The sequence below is a fragment of the Citrus sinensis genome, chromosome 3, assembly GCF_022201045.2.
Source record: "Citrus sinensis cultivar Valencia sweet orange chromosome 3, DVS_A1.0, whole genome shotgun sequence".
In the NCBI taxonomy this organism is placed as follows: domain Eukaryota; kingdom Viridiplantae; phylum Streptophyta; class Magnoliopsida; order Sapindales; family Rutaceae; genus Citrus; species Citrus sinensis.
Window position 1 is genome coordinate 48,939,042 of NC_068558.1, and position 16,762 is coordinate 48,955,803.

General features: G+C 32.9%; 2 protein-coding genes, 2 long non-coding RNA genes and 2 pseudogenes across 5 annotated transcripts; 2 read left to right on the forward strand and 4 right to left on the reverse strand.

Annotated features, from left to right (window-relative positions):
• Positions 1-1,857: 1,857 nt before the first annotated feature.
• Positions 1,858-2,952, forward strand: LOC127900617 (uncharacterized). Its single transcript, XR_008052726.1, has 2 exons — positions 1,858-2,140; positions 2,431-2,952. It is a non-coding gene; the product is annotated as an uncharacterized LOC127900617 (long non-coding RNA).
• On the reverse strand, positions 2,915-6,497 carry LOC102624946 (rop guanine nucleotide exchange factor 3). 2 transcript variants are annotated; one of them, XM_006491036.4, is made up of 8 exons: positions 6,020-6,495; positions 5,273-5,642; positions 5,044-5,160; positions 4,800-4,954; positions 4,642-4,716; positions 4,243-4,536; positions 3,583-3,927; positions 2,915-3,352 (listed from the first exon to the last, which is right to left on the reverse strand). In XM_006491036.4, the coding sequence occupies exons 2-8, from the start codon at positions 5,595-5,597 to the stop codon at positions 3,230-3,232; spliced, it is 1,434 nt and encodes a 477-aa protein (XP_006491099.1). In that variant the 5' UTR covers positions 5,598-5,642; positions 6,020-6,495; the 3' UTR covers positions 2,915-3,229. The 2 variants fall into 2 exon arrangements, with proteins under 2 accessions (XP_006491099.1, XP_024948231.1); XM_025092463.2 differs by having other exon boundaries at positions 3,222-3,352; positions 3,603-3,927; positions 6,020-6,497.
• A 780-nt stretch (positions 6,498-7,277) lies between these two features.
• LOC127901398 (uncharacterized) lies at positions 7,278-8,599 on the reverse strand. The gene is made up of 4 exons (XR_008053543.1): positions 8,432-8,599; positions 7,896-8,059; positions 7,622-7,754; positions 7,278-7,494 (listed from the first exon to the last, which is right to left on the reverse strand). It is a non-coding gene; the product is annotated as an uncharacterized LOC127901398 (long non-coding RNA).
• Positions 8,600-10,673: 2,074 nt separating this feature from the next.
• LOC107178696 (probable cytochrome c oxidase subunit 5C-1) lies at positions 10,674-10,896 on the reverse strand (annotated as a pseudogene).
• A 2,284-nt stretch (positions 10,897-13,180) lies between these two features.
• Positions 13,181-14,247, reverse strand: LOC102623604 (16 kDa phloem protein 1). Its single transcript, XM_015534186.1, has 4 exons — positions 14,181-14,247; positions 13,782-13,847; positions 13,532-13,670; positions 13,181-13,328 (listed from the first exon to the last, which is right to left on the reverse strand). The coding sequence occupies exons 1-4, from the start codon at positions 14,245-14,247 to the stop codon at positions 13,181-13,183; spliced, it is 420 nt and encodes a 139-aa protein (XP_015389672.1).
• Positions 14,248-15,136: 889 nt separating this feature from the next.
• LOC127901490 (gibberellin 20-oxidase-like protein) lies at positions 15,137-16,541 on the forward strand (annotated as a pseudogene).
• Positions 16,542-16,762: the final 221 nt, after the last annotated feature.

The following is a 16,762-nucleotide window of genomic DNA, read 5'->3' on the forward strand; positions in this document are numbered from 1 at the left end:
TAATTTGTACAGGACTTTTAAATTGAAAGTTTTGGGTATGATTTTAAATTAACGGAGCCCCACGGCCCACTGAGATTAAATCAACAACTGCAGCCGTCGGGACATGTTGGATTAAAAAAGAGTACGCAAAGCAGATTTGAGTTGTCAATGGCCGAGTGGGGCTTGGCTTACTTCACAAATATAACCTGTTCTTCCTCTGCGTCGTCGTCACATTCAGATATATTAAGCTTAATCAAAATGAGATGCAAGCTTAATGTTTTTACATTTTCAGATTTCGTTCATCACAACTGTTACAAATTTACAATGACAAAAGGGGTTTGTTAATTCATTTAATTTTAATACATTAAGCTTGCATCTCATTTTGATTTTCTTAAATTAAGTTTAATTTAAAAATTGTTGCAATCTGAGTCTCAGGTGTGAGGGCTTATCATGGTTTCCAATCAGGCTCTCCCTTAGTTACGTTAACTTATAGCATGTGAATTGGCTAGTTGACCGGTAAAAATATGCCACATGTGCACCAAAATTCATAAATATTTATTTAAAATTTTAAATCAGGATTAGTTTATTAAAAAAAATTTCAAATAAGCATTTTCCATCAATAATCAACAACATTGATCAAAGTTAAAATCGACAACCAAAAAGGGAAAATTATAAATTTTATTAGTTTTTTGTCCTTCACAATCATTAGATCATTTTCTGTTCCATTTTTCCCAATTGCCCATCGCCTAAAACTAACCAATTCAGCCGGTTTCTCTCGTGTTACTACCTTCCCACAAATTGATAACCGTCCGTTGGATTAGATTTTAGTACATTTGAACGACCGAGATTCTCCGAAAATTTGTAACTTAGGAATTGCCTTTCAAAAAAAAAAAATTATTACTTACACATACACGCGTGTTCATGTCACATTCATGAGCTGAGCTAAACCGTATTCTATATTTCTATCTAAGACTTGGTTAAAGATTGAGTTTCAGGACCCAAGACCTGTTAAAAATCTGTTGGCCAAGCATAACAAGGTAAGGAACATGTTGCAACTGCTTAATCTCTCTTTTTTTTTTTATTTCTCCTTAAATCATTTTAAATGTTATGGTGCGTTTGCTTATGACATTGGAAAATCGCAATTTAAATAGGAATAATTGATGGTCTTTACTTCTCAAAATAAAAGTGATAATAAGAATGAAATATGCGGATCCACATGTTTTTGAAATGGAAACTTAATTTGAGTGATTCGGAATTAAATTCTCATTTCTTGAACTCTTTATTTTACTCTACTTAAATTTCATAATTTCACTTTTGTCCCAATAAAATATTAATATATTATTGTATTATTGTTATTGTTATTATTCTTGTAATTATTATTAATGATGATGATAATTTTACCAATAATAACAACAGCAACAACCACAAATATTATAATAAATAATGACAATAATCAACTTAGGTCACTTCAATTACTTATAAGAGTCCATTATGATTTTAAGACAAAGTAAACACATCAATGACAATATAGCTCATTTCAATTTCGATTGCTACAATTAAAAGTAAACAATTTATTATAATTTCAATCCTCATTCCGATTCCAACTTATTTCAATTACTGATTGGTGAACGCAATCTTAATACATATTCTATTCGTCACAAAATGAAACTACTATGAGACTTAAATATTATAGAATTATATTCAATAATTTATAAAATAATTTAATTTAATTTATCTAATAAATACATACTACAACAATTGAGACTTAAATATTAGGATGCATGATGGATTGCTTTATTTTCTATGCATTTTTTTAATTACATGAGACTACAACTGATATTTACAATCAAATAATTACTGGAGCTAATTTATATTAAATTTTATATAGTATTATCCAAACTTTTAATCCTCTTTAATATTGGAGGGACGTCAACTCCACTGACATTTAAAAAAAAAAAAAAAACACATTCATTCCGATATAAAGAAAGAATTAAATCTCTCACGATATTTTTACGGGACAACTACCCTCGCAATTAGGAGGAAGTGGCTCTAACCTTTGGTTTATTGTATATGCGTTTAGTAGAGTACAAAATAGACATACAAGCTCTCTTGCCAGCCAACTTGTCAGTCGCTCCTTCTCTTTCGGTCTCCTGCCCAGTAAGTAAGTTGATGAACTCCTTCTTTCTTTTCAAGATTTCTCAATTTGTTAATTTTTTTTGGCAATCCACTATAATCCATGTTTTATAAAGTTATTTTTTGAGGCTAAATTCTCTTATACAACAATTAGGTTGTGGAGAAAAAGTGAGAATTTTTTATACCCAAAGAATTATTATTATTATTATTGTTGTTGTTGTTTTGGCAAGTCTTCATTGAAGCAGAACAGTTTAATGTTTTTATAGATTTTTAGTTCTGTTGATTAACCTTTGCGGTAAATTATGAATGATCTTGCAGGGAAGCGTTGAAATTTTGGAAGCTTGCAGATTCGGTGATTGTTGTTGCAATGGATACGGAAAAGGGATTGAATGGTTTTGATGGAGTTAGAGGCAAGACAGAGGAGGCAATGTCTGAAGTTGAAGCTGAGGCTTTGAAGAAGTGTTTAGAGGAAAAGAAAGGAGAACAAGAGACCCACTCCAAATGCAAGTCAAAGATAGAGGCTTTTCAGTCTTCTTCTTCTCATTCAAAGAAGCCTTTGGGTCCTTTGATGCTCAGAAGTGGTTCCTTGACTGATGTATGAAATAAATTAGTGGTAACCATGTTTCAGGATTTTGGGTTTACTGCTCTTATAATTTTCTCCAATGTCTCATAGCTAGCCTGGGTTTTTTTTTTTTTTTCCTCCTTCTGTTGGGTTAAATAGATTGGCTAAAGAAAAAATGGTGATGTTTTGCATCGAACAAAGCATCTTGCTATATGCGATTCTGGCATCGAAAAGAGGAGATGAATTGAAGGGTTTAATATAGTCAAAATTCAATATAATCAGAAAAGTTGGGGATGTGTTAGAACTTCTAGTTTTCATGATGTTAATTTACACGTCTGCTTAAAAGTATCAGACAGGACATTGAAAACAAATTCTGTATGAAAATAATTTAAAGAAAAAAATGAATAAATAACAACTTGGCTTCGCTTATAAGCAAATAATTGCTATTTCCTAGTTTAATTCGCATGATCATGCCGTTGCAGTACTCGAGCTACCAAAACTTTTTGAATGGTTTTTGGCCAGAGAAAAGTGCTGGGATTGGGATGTCCCTCGTTTTTACTGATCCTGGTTTCTTACTGATCTGTCTACAAAAAGAACATCTTCAACCCAAGCCACGGTGTTGAATGCTAGGCCTTCTAACACCCTTGAATAGCTCTCCAAGACTGCTTGCCCCACATCCTGCAAGAAGTTGCTTTTCCTTGAGTAATTTTTTTTTTAAATTTCCCAGATATATGAAATTACACCTCAAATGAATTTATACAAGGTTGGGGGATTATTTAGAGTCAATTTTGTGCAACTACTAGTTCCTTCCTTAATGCAGTTATACTGGCAAAACGATATTGACATTATGCGCACGGTGATTTTTGGTTATTGCTGCTTAGAAATGAATAAGATGGCGAAAGACTTACTTGATTACATTGAATCTTACATGTGTCCAAGGATGTCTGTGCAAGTTCAGGATACCTCTGCTTCAAGTAAAATAACAAGCTCTCTGCCCTTGCAGCCAAAAGATGATTTTTGTCGCTGCGATCAGTTTCAGACATGAGATCTTTAACCATGTCCCATGAAGATTTGGAGTGGCTCATGCAAGCTTTGCGTCTCCATGTATACATTGATGCCTCAACATGATCTGCAAGCTCAAGAGCTTCGTGTTCAGATGCTATACTGAGACAGTCCAGAAGATGGTCGGGCGAGAATTTTTCAGTTGTGTACATGTAGCGGTAAATGAAATCTCCAAGACATGCTTTTCCACTCTGAACATAAGAAAATTTTCCCACAAGAGTGAAACTTAGATGACAGCAGTTCTATTAAGCCTAAATACATGTCATAATATCATTCTATTTGGCTTACATATAAATAACCTGATAAATGATGATGTTGTGCATACTATGAAATGATTCTGAAATTGCTTCCAGGTTCAATGCTTGGGTTATTTTCTTAATGTGACCAATTCTAATTTTGAACTTAGTAGCAAACCACTATTGTAGCAAGAGTGTACTTCATGATTCATCATCTTATGAATTATATTTCTTGTTGATGAGTTCTGGAGGGTTCAAAAGAGGACTAACCTTCGGAAGGTTTGCCATGTATGAGTCTGGAATTTCCATTTCAGCAAGAATGGTACTATTAATAGCCATGGCCGCTTTGTGAATTTGATTAGCACAATCACGCTTGTGGCGTAGGTGCTTCCTTGACTTCTCAGAGAGACCACCTGGAGGGACACAAGGAACAGGCAGCCACCATTTCTCCTCTTTACGCTGAACAATAACTCTTCGAAAGGAGCCTGATCGTGTTGAATTAGACGACATACTCCCCTGTTCTGCATACCAGAACTCTGTGTCCTGGAAGCTCTCCAATATATCCTAGGTCAAACAAAACCAACTTGCCATTAGCCACAGTATGATAAAAAAAAAAAACATTGTTTTGCTACTCTATTTTGAAGACTAGGAATGCGATCATTCTCTTACCATGAGCATTGTGTCTAGTTTTTGTAGAGCAGGAAGGTTGATGTAAATATCTGCCCTTGGTCTGCTTGCCATTACCTGAAACATCATAGCATCATGTTAAAAACAGGTTAAGATAACACATTCTTGTATGAATTTTGGCCTTGGACTTAATAATTCACCTCAACTTCTCTTCCGTCGCGTAAATTCTGTGACTCAGAGACGAACTCAACAATGTAATCACACACAGAAAGAAGACAATCCATTTCTCTCTTCCACAATGCTTTCTTTTCAGGTTTTAGAGGTGCCAATCTCAAGTTTTGGCCAAATACAGTGGCTGCAGAATGCAAACAGCAGTGATCAATGAAAATGAAAATAACATTGAAGATTATGAGCCACCAAGTTTATTCACTTAAAAAAAATTACCATAAAGATTGGTTATGGCATTTGAGATTGTAACAGCTGTGCACACTCCTTTGCCACTTCCGGACATATCTTCACCAAGCAAAAGCTTTGCAAATCTTTCCTTCATAAGCTCCAGCTCTGCCAATAAAATTATCACAGCAACAATTATCCAAATTTTGTTCTGGTTTCAGAACTCTGAGAGAGAGAGAGAGAGAGAAATTATATATGTATATATAGAAAAGGACTCTACCTAAGTCCATTGATTCTTGATCATCAAGATTTTTGTCAACAACGGTCTTTTGCTGCCTCATTTCTGGTCGGCCAAGAGCAGGCTGTCCAGATCTTGAAACCGGCCAATTCGAAGGAGAAGGTTCACTGCAAGAACTATTATCATCGATGGGGTCTGAAAAGGCTGAGGTCTCAGAGTTAGTCCGGTGGTATGCAAAAGAATCAGCGCTCATCGTTGAGTAAACTGGAGTTTCAGATGTTGATGTCTGGTCATTTTGGTCTATTGATGAAGGTGAAGGCCGACACCCCCGATCATAAGTTTCATCTGAATTCGTCGAATTTTCCATTTGAGCCTTTGAAAGTTATATGACTTGTGGCCTAGTAGCTCAGTTCTGCAAATAATCATGCAAGTGTTACCAATTTCATAACTTTTGATCATTATCAAACAAACAAAATTGGAGGGAATTGACTACTTATGTAGCACCGTTTTAGACTATAGACAAAAAAAAACAAAAGAACAAAAAAAGATAAAGAAGACATAAACAAAGACTAAGCTTTGTGGCAAAGAAAAAAATCAAAAGCAAAAGAAGGCATTCACATGTCGTTTTTGTTACCAGACATGCCAATAATTCACTGAATACATGCAGCAAAGAATAATCTTGAATACAAATATAAGGCGAACAAACTGAAATTTGAAAATTGAAGCCTAACGGTTGATAAAAATTAAAAAGCAACGGTCTCACTTTTTTTTTTTTAATTTTAAAGTTACCTATAAAGAGTGGATTTGAATTTGAACGTTGAACCGAAAACAAGGCCGTTTTAAAACAGTTCCCCCCTAATCTTTCTTTACTCTCCCAAGTCCTGTAACCTTTATCTTCCTTTACAAAAGAAACACAAACACACCCTTTGTCCTATCACCAAGATCATGAAACCCGGGAACATTGGCCGTATGATTGCATAGCCCCTGTGATCTGATCAAACAACGCAGACCCCAGTTGCGAATGCTGCAGCTTTCAATAATTAATGAAGGGAAAACAGAATGGCTTAGTTGTAATTTTAAGTTGAATTGAGTAATTTGAGAGAACATGCAATGTCAACTTTAGTTGGAAATGAGAGGATTAATGGGTTTCTGGAGTTATATGATGTGGTTCTGAATACGTGACAAATATCTTGTTGGGGTGTTACAGAAGAATTCAGAGAATCATTTATTTTATAGTCAATTGGAAAATTCTTCCATCCTTTGGATGTGGGAACAGAACTGACTGCACCTATCCTTAATGACCAAAATAACTTGTTAAAGAATTAAAGTCAATTGTGATTCGTATAAAATAGAGAGATAGTAGGAGCGTGGTTGTGCCAGCGATGCTCCTTGTTATTAATAAGACATTAGCAAATATTTTATTCCCTTCTACAGTTTACACAATTTCATGCGCCAAACAATTATAGGAGTTAAGGTCAATAAAAATTCATCATCTTTCATGAATGTGTAAATTAGATAGACTATTGTTAATTGTAACAACATAATTTTAATTGAACCCATTTTAACGTGAAGATGAAACTGGACAACAAGGCTTTGCATGTCTTGGCGATTTCATATGGTGCAGTAGTTAGCCTGGTCGGAAAGCTAGCTTAGAAAGCACGTGGGTTATATACATACGTATACGAACTACCAGCATTGACAATTTCAAAATAATTTAATGTACATCTAGAAAATAGAGTTAATTAGTATCTTTAGTGTGAGAAATAAAATGATCTCAAATAGACAAATATGTCTGTCGTGAAATAGACGTGCCGCCCATTCTCAGGTCTTGGTGTTCTGATTTGGCCGATGGGTGTGTGTTCTTCTGCTTTGCGTAAGTGACGTTACATTGTTTGTCGTTTGAAAATTAATAAATTCAAGTCAAAATAAGTATTGTAATAATTGTGTTTGAGGTTCGAGTCTCTTCGACGTTTGTGCATCAGCTGAGCTATATACCTCTCAGTTCTCATGCGTCCATCGGTAATATTAAAAATTAAAAAAAAAAAAAAAAACTAAGTTTCAGTTATGTTCTTCGAATGATAATAATAAACAACATTCGGGGTTAAGGCCCCATTCCACAGGACAGGCAAAATTTATTTTGGGCCTAAACCCAAACTAAATTAAGGGCCGGTTCCATCGACCATATACAGGCTTCAAATCCTTTTAAGTGCGGATACACGTGACGAATGTCCTCCGAAGACAAGCGGTCCTTTGGCATCGAGGTCCTGCATTCACAGATGCCGGCATGCCAACATTCAATTCATGGCACTTACATTAAAATAAACAAAGCTCAGCCTAGCACGTAGTCTCAAGTTCGAAAATAATATATAAATAACAACCGAATAAACATACATATATTTCAGATTTGCCATGTTCGCACACAGTCGCTAAGTTGACGAATGGCATGGTTTAGTCCTTCCCTAGAAGTAACGGCTTTGGGAACAAAAGGTACTGCTTTACCTCTGGCAATCGCCAAGAGGGTGACCTGCGTAAGAACAAATTTCAGTAGAAGAAATGAAATGAAACAGTAAAATGACAATAACTGGAAGGATAGGATATTAATTAAAGTAATAAAAGAGTTAAATTTTGCTTCTCTAGAGAAAAGCTATTTACAATCTCAACATACCACCGAATTTTTTATTCTGAAATCTTGGCGCTGCTTTCTTATTCTTTCTTTTTCAGCCTCGTCTATATGAACAAGTTGTTGATCAATTATTCCCCGTTCTTCAATCTGACGATTGAAGTAATTCCATGCATCTTCAAAGTTATTGTACATTTTCACCTGTAAGACTGTAATTGCATATACAGTGGTTTAGACAGGTGTTAATAGATTACAGAGCTCTAAACATAAAACATAACCATTTTCCTTTGAATGGATTTGTCCAAGTCAGGTTCCTTTTTTTATGAAAATTTTCTACATGAAACATATAACGAAGCATTGACACTAAGTGAATTGCGTGCTTGTTTCGTTCCCTATCTCTGGACGGTGGTCAGGCAAAATCAAACACTTTCTCAAAAATAGCATTACGACCAATCAAAATTATGCGTAATTTGTATATGTGTGCATGTCTCGATGATTTGGTAAAATCAAAATCAACGAATTAGTAAAACCCAGAATTTCAGCCAATTAAATCCAAAAAAGAATACATTTATTTAACTTACAGAGGAATAGCCAGCCATCCAAGAATAGAAAAAGCGATCCAAATTTAGTATTGCATCTACAACGCAACAAAAAATTTAAACAAAATAAATAATCAATGAACTACAGAAACCCTAAACCATATATATATGTGTGTGTGTGTGTGTGTGTGTGTGTGTTGCATTTTCCGACCTTCCCAAGTGTAGGGATCAGGCATTTAGCACCATTGTATCAAGAAACTTTTCAAAAGTAATTACATGTTCCAACGCCGCCTAATGAGACCAAAACGTGAGAAAAGATTTAAGAAAAATATTTGATTGAACACATAAAAATTAAGTATAAATTAATTCAAATTTCTGCTAGCATTTAATTTAGCATGCACAATATTTGTTAAATCTTATTAATTTATACCTGGATCTTGATAACGCTGAATTGATTCATCTTATACAAAAAAACGAGTTGTAGTGACAAAGGAATTAATAAAGCAAAAAGGGTCATCTTATATTTCAGCAAAGACTCTTCTTCTTCTTTATCAGTCGTCACAACCTTGATGTTAGCATCTGCATCTTTAGGCGAACTAGCGTTTGGAAGCGTTATCTTAGGCGGCTTTTTACGGTTGATTGTTTGATGTGTACTGTGTAAGGGGTTCTTTGTACTTCAAAACAAATATAATTTTTTTTTTAATTAGTAAATATAGCTAGAGTTGGACTATTGTCAGCCCTCTGATTTCCTCATTGAACCCCCTTTTTAATTATATTTATTTTATTTCTGAAAATACCCCTTTTTAGATATACTTTTTTAAATTCTTATTTTTTATTTGATTTATTTTATTGTTAAAACTCAAAGTATTATTATGCTATTTTTTAATTATTTTTAATTTTATTATTAACCTACACACAAATTAAAAAGTTGTATGGGTGATAAGTTTTTTAGTATTAATCATTGGTTGAAATAACACATATTTCAAATTATAATTTCAAAGCAATTTTAAGTATAAAATATTTAATCAATAAGAAATCAAAAGAGAACAATAAATTATTCTAAATTTATACAATTTATTTTAATTAGATAGGAAGTAACATATAGATTTATTTTTTTGAAAAATATTGATTATGAATTAAGTAATTTGTTGGGAAAAAAAAATCTATATGTGTTTAATTTTCAATTATCCTTAATTGTAATTTTATTTAAAGTGAGGTTTTATAAGAATAATATAGGGGTGCTAATAGCTCTACTCATATAGCTAATGGGAGGAAGACTCCCAACTTAAGCTAAATTTTGGGGTTAGGGGTTGGCAATCAGTGAGTTTGGGCTAGACTTTTCCAGGTTTAGGCCCAAGTTCACATGTTGAAAATATGTTTAAACCTTCAAAAGTCTATCTACATTTGGATGGGTTAGACTTGAGCCGGGCCTAAGTTTTTTCATTAATTATAAAATAATTTTTTTAATAAAGTAAAAAATATTGAAATTAAAGATAATTACCTAATACATAATATAATAATATAGTCCAATATATGAAATATTAGTAACACAAAATAATAAATCACAAATACTAATATAGAAAATATTTATTAATTTAAAATTTTAAGTTTTTTTCTTTTTTATTTAAATGTAATTAATTTTTTATTTATAAATTAAAAAGTCCGGACTTCCTAGGCCCTTATTTAAAATTGATATTTTAATTTGGAAGCTATGTTGATATGCTTTTTTATTTGTATAATAAAAAATCTATTATATCTTTAATAATTTTGTCAAAATTATTATTTAAAATTGATATTTACTACATATTATTACTATTTGTTTAATAGTTATAATTTTTTTTTTTTTCCTACAACAAATGTAGCTTAAAAAGTATAACATCTCAATCCCAAACATGATTGATAACATTCAAATTATCTGCGTATGCCATCACCACTAAACCCATATAACGAGAGACTACAAAATGAACAACCAATTCATTGGAGTTAAGCTTGTTGCACTCACAAGAATGTATTTCTTGTTCTAGACATGTAAATTTGTAATGCATACACATATCAGGTAACAAACTAATAGCATTTCGAATAAAGTAACCTTAAAAAAAAAAATCCACGAGACAAATAATGCTTGATAAAGAGAACCAAGAATCTTTACAATTTCAAAACCAGCAATGAGGTCCAAGTCTAAAAAAAGCAAAATTTATTTATTGAAAACCCAAATTAGGCAACGTCATGCGAGATGTAAGAGTCAAATGAAAGAACCCAAATTATCAGAGTATCGTTGAAGTCATTATGTCATAATCGTGATAACATAAACACTTTTTTCTTCTGCAACAACATTAACTTCACCTTTCTCTAGCACGTCATAAAATACCCTTGCTTTTCATTTGATTATTCCAGTGATTCATCTTTCAAAGACCACCGATACCCAACCTCAGTGCAGCTTCTAAACATATCTCCTTGATAACACTTAGACCCTTCGAGGTAGCGCGAACAATCTTGTGGCCAGCCATTTCACTTACAGTTAGATGCAGTAAACCTACATTCAAGAAACAACAGGATTTTCCCCTGTTAGTAGGCAAAAAGAAATCCCAGGAAAACTGACATGTGAATCATAATAAAATATAGAAAACAAAATGGCAAGAACAATACATGAGAACCCATTAACCATTAACAGGTTACGACGACAACCTGCTTGTACAATGCTTGTGGCTTGTCACTTATTTGAAGCAAAACTCCTACATAAATACTGAAATGATATCGTTTGAGCCAATCAGCCCAAGCATTCTGGAGCTTAGCTCAACTTCACTTACCTATATCCCTACGTTTAGAAACCATATGGCTTCCAATATAACTATGTTTAGCATTACTTTCTATTAAGCTTTTCATTACAATCATTCATATTATCATTGACAACGTAAAACATCATTTTAGTATCTGATGCCAACATATTTTTTTACATGCTTCATAATCCTAAAATAAATAAATTCCATATCACTTTATTGCCATGCCAGAAAGTTTGTAATCGAAGTCATTTTCTGGGTAAACGAAATCCAACCTGACCAAAGTGCGACGGCATAGTTATAAAAGTAGTAAGCAAAAACAACTAGATTCATTTCATATACAAGAATACAAGATCGATAAATAAGATTCATTTCGCTTCTTAAGTCACGTGTCATTCTCCAATGGGATATTGAAATTTCTTTTATTTTGTTTCATTTTTAAGTTTTCGCACTTTCTAAATTCAACTTGTGGTAAAAAAACAAAATGTATATAATAATCTACGCGCAGTACCTTATTTAATTAAACCAAGTTTTTTGGTTGATAAATTTTTGTATAATAATCATTAATTTAAGTAAGCAAATTAATTATAAATGATTAAATTATAATTTGAAAACATTAAAAGTAAGAAACAATTAATTTTATGATAAAATAAGAAAAGAAGATTATTCCAGATTTATGCAAACCAATTAGATAAATAATATCTTAACTGACTCAACTTCTAAAGAAGAAGAAAAGAAAGGAGAAAATGAATTAAATCTGCATAAAAGAATTATGTAATTAATGAATGTGGCTTTAAAGAGTTCGAGAACAAATAAATATATTTAAATTTGAATGAGACATTGTTTTATTTCAACACGGGTTTTATAAAGATGATGAAATAGTTGAATTTGTTGAGAGCAGCTTATATGGGGTGATCTCATTGAACCGTCCTATTACACACGCCATTTGTCTTTAACTTTATCTCCCACCATTTAATTGGATAATTTCAAATTGATATATTTGTCAAAATCTTAATGCACAAGGGCAGCACACCATCTACGCGCCCATCCCACTTAGTTCTTGCTACCCATACAATTTCTAAAAACTATTGAAGCCTCTACCAAGTGAGAAATTCTAAAATAAATGAGAGTTACAACTAATGAATACATGTATGATATATATAATTAAATATAATATAATCATTGCGTGCATGAAGATTTTTCAAAGTAAGTGCACACATGTCGTAACATTATTTAATTATTATAATTTTAAAATTTCTTCAGCCTACGAACCCTCATGGTATTATCAACTGCCTTTTTACGAATTATGTATATCATATATATTTAACATTTATCGAACCTTAGATATACATTCCCAGTGGTTCAATAGTCTGCATATATATGGTTTCAACACATCATCTATCATACATTACATTAGACACTAAATTTTAGGTCTTGATCATTAGTTGATAAGAGCAACTAAAAAGTAAGGAAAACAAATGAACACAACAAACAACAATTAATGTATGTTCGTTCTAACATGCATATTTATTGACTTGGACTAATTTTGCTTGGGTCTGTTGGTTTCATAATTCATTTTCGTAGTACAGCGAAACAAGAACCTAAACCATGACATCTTCCAAAGATTGAGAACGCATCTACAAATGGATTGCCTCGGTGCATTATTGTTAATCTCTTGCCCAACAAATTCTCCTCCCTCTGACTGTGTGCGAACCTCTCTCTGCAAAAGTACCAAAGCTGATTTTAATTTTTTTTTTATTTGGTAAAAAGTATTGAGATCAATGTAATGAAATTATTATTACTATTACTACTATTATTTTGAAATTGCTCTACCATGGTGTACTTCTTCGTAATCACACGATTAAAGTGATAAATAGTAAAAAGATAAAAAAACGCATTATAAGTTTGATCGTGTGGTTATGAAGGAGTGCTCCATGGTGGAGCAACTCCAACATAATTGGACCCCTATTATTATTATTTTTTTTCATGCGGTGCCGAACTAATGCATGCATACTTAACTTACATTGACGATGAATTTGAATCCAATCACTATTTGTCCCTTATAAGTGTCATCTTCCAGCAATACATTGTAGGGGGCTGGTTTCACTTCTATCAGTTCCTTGTCATTGCTCTGATCAGTGATTATTCCACCTAGGTAGTATCTGCATTGATTAACACTCGTCTGGTCATGTATATATGAAAAACTTTATAACGACATATTAATATGATATGCACATGAAATATACGACCCATCTTCTTGTTTGTAAATTGTAATTACACCCCGTGATTAATTTTATATATAAATTCATGGTAAGCAAATTAATTAAGGGGAAACATCACTTAAGTAAAGACATTAATAAATTACACGGTTTCGCCAACAAATCCACCATCTGTGAGCAACTCTGTATCCATGATTCTGAATTTGATGTGAGTCAAAAGTTTCCAATCAGACATCGGAAATTCAAATATGAATTTCTCATTCCACCATGCTTTTTCACCTTTCACTACATCACAAAATTAGTTACTCGATCGGTTGAGTATTAGCATTATGAGTTCATGGCATCAACACAAATATACATCTCAAAGAATAAAAGCTTAATTTCACTTAATTGTACCCATTGAATTTTTGCTTCTATGTTCTTGATTTCCACATTGTGCAATGACGTAATAGGATGGTGTTCCTGTGATCAAATGACCAAACTTGAGAATGAGAATTTCTATATATTAATGCTTCTCTCATGCAGATGCATACATACTCATTTTTTTTTAATTTTTTATGCAGAGATATTGTTAAGTCATATGGTTTAATGAAGTCAGTGTTGTTAAACTGTATGACTTTATAATAATGAATAGAACACGAACTTTATTAAACCATATAACTTAATAGCGTGTCCGTATGAAAAAAAATAAAATAAGTGCACCTATACCTGAGAAATTCTCTATATTTTATATATGCAGATTAGTGCTACCAGGCATGAATGAAAAGAGGGATCGAGAGATAGATAAATGAGTACCAAAAATATTTGTGTGTTTAATGCCTTCAGCATTAACGAGAAGAACTTCAAGAATGCCTCCTTTCATTTTTATGTGATGCGAGTGCGCGTAAGCCTTTGTGTTTATGTTAATACGTGAGATCAGAAATAAAACCCACTTATTTAATAACAATGGCATTACTAGTTTCTGAAGATTAGGACACTTTAAATAACAGTCAAATCAATGGAAAGGAAACTAAATTTTAACGGCCAACCCAAGATTCAAATTCACACAAATTAGAGTAACTGCATGGGGAATAAATATTACTTAAGTTACATTTCCTCTTTGTTGACTTATACCGTTTTTGTTTGTAAAGTGCTTAATTTGTATTAATGAGAAATAATGAATTTGAGAGTTTGTATAACATATATTATTTCCATCACCTTAATCAAAATTGTCAAAGGTAAAAATATTAAGAATAATAATAATAATAATAGAAATCACACATTTACATCATTTACAAATTTAAAAGATATTCGTATAGAAATAATTTTTACTGCAATCCGCTTAAAGCAATTCTACTTCTTCTCTAGTAAGTAATTTTTTTTTTTTAACTGAACCACAAGGTGGTTTTGAATGGGCCCCAACTGTGGGAGGCACCTTTAAGTCCGTACCACAACCCAAACTTAAAAAATTTAAGAAAAGTTACGGATTTGAAAGCAATTAATGCGTTTCTTATTTAAATATTTCAAACAAAAAAATTATAATTTATATTTCAACATGACAACTTCAATGCGATCATATGCATATATGATCTACATTTTTTTAGCACACTGTATTATATTACATTGTATTAGTTGTAAAATAATTATGGTATTTTATATTAGGTATACGAACAAATTTATTGCTCAAGCTTGTGGAATGCCTTATCTAGAACTAACAACTCGTCTATGTTGTGCAATGAATTTTTATATGAAACATGTATGCAGTTCAAACTTCTTGTTTGGATTCATATAATGACCAGCATTCCTAATTTACTTGCTTTAATTTACATTTGATAAATAGCCTATGACAAAGTTGGCAAATTAATCAAATATTCAGCTTTCCATTATGTTTGAATCTCAAACTTCTGTGGAGCTTCCAATTTTAGACATTTCTCAGCCATTGCAGCCATCTGCTGTGTCTTCTTTCACTAAAGCTTGCAAAAGAGGGCTTCTTCCTCATCAGCAATCATGGGATCTCTAGGGATCTTTATAGGAGACTCTATATGATTTCAAGAAAGCTTTTCGACCTCCCTTTTGATGCCAAGCTTGAACTTGGTCCTTCATCTTCTACAAATACTTACACTCCTCACTTCATTGCTTCTCCATTCTTTGAGAGTCTCCGAGTTTCTGGACCAAACTTCTTTGCATCTGCAAATGTCATCTTTGACCAAACAGAGTACTTCTGAATTTAGGTAATACAAATTGCTGATTATCCCCTTGAGCCCTTTTTTTTTAATTTCTGTTCTTAAATGCTATTTGACACTTTCTTCTCCTTTTCCTTTTCCATCTTAACTTGTCTCTATTTCCTTTTTCAATCACGGCAGTGAGTTATTGCAAGAATATGGTAGCAAAATGACAGGATTATCGTAGAAAATTGTTGAGACTTTGTTAATGAGCTTAGGGGATAGTTTGAGAACAAGTACTATGAATCTGAATTCAAGAATTGTCATGGATACTTGAGAATTATAAACTGCTCACCTCCAGAAGCTTTGGAAAATGAAGTGGAGGGGCTAGGAATGCACACTGATATGAGCTGTATAACTATAGTATACCAAGATGAAATTGGTGGCTTGCAAGTGAGATCAAAAGAGGGGAAGTGGATCGACATAAGACCACGCGAAGGAACATAGGGGATATGTTGCAAGCTTGGGGCAATGAAAGATTCAGATCATTAGAACATTGGGTTGTTTTAAGGCAATCGGTAAACTGCCTTTCTTTAGTTTTCTTTTGGTGTTTTGAAGAGGAGAAGGTGATTTTGGCATCGGATGAAGTTGTAGGAGAAGAAAGCATGAGACTATGTAAGCCGTTTGTGTGTTAGGACTTAGGACTATTTGAAATTCAGAGAAAACAGTGAGAGGGGGAAGTTTGAGAAGGTAGGATTCACTGTCAAAGATTTTGCTGGGATTGGATTCCAAATGTGAGCTAAAATCACCTGGTCCTTTCATTTTACCGAGCAGATTTGTTTGTGCAAGTATTCTTAAGTTAAGATGAAGAGGGGAATTAGAGGGGACAATAGTTGAGTTTTGGGAGCTTTGACCTGTTGGTAGTTAATTGAGCAAACTCAGAACAGTTGGGATTTCAAATCCCAACTTGTGTACCCGTGTCTTATACTATTCTTGTATTTTTGTTTCTGTGAATGTATGGAGATACAACAGGAGCTTGTAGAAATGGTTTTCTTTTTTCAAAAATTCTTGTAGGCTAAAATGTTTGGAAATCAAGTATTTTGTTGTAAAATGGTGCTTCAAGACATCCAACAGTGAATATCAAGCTGTATATTTAACTTAAGACAAAGAAATCCTTGACATTTTCATCAAGAAGACACAGGTTTTCCATTGATGTCTTGCTGTAATTCTGCATGT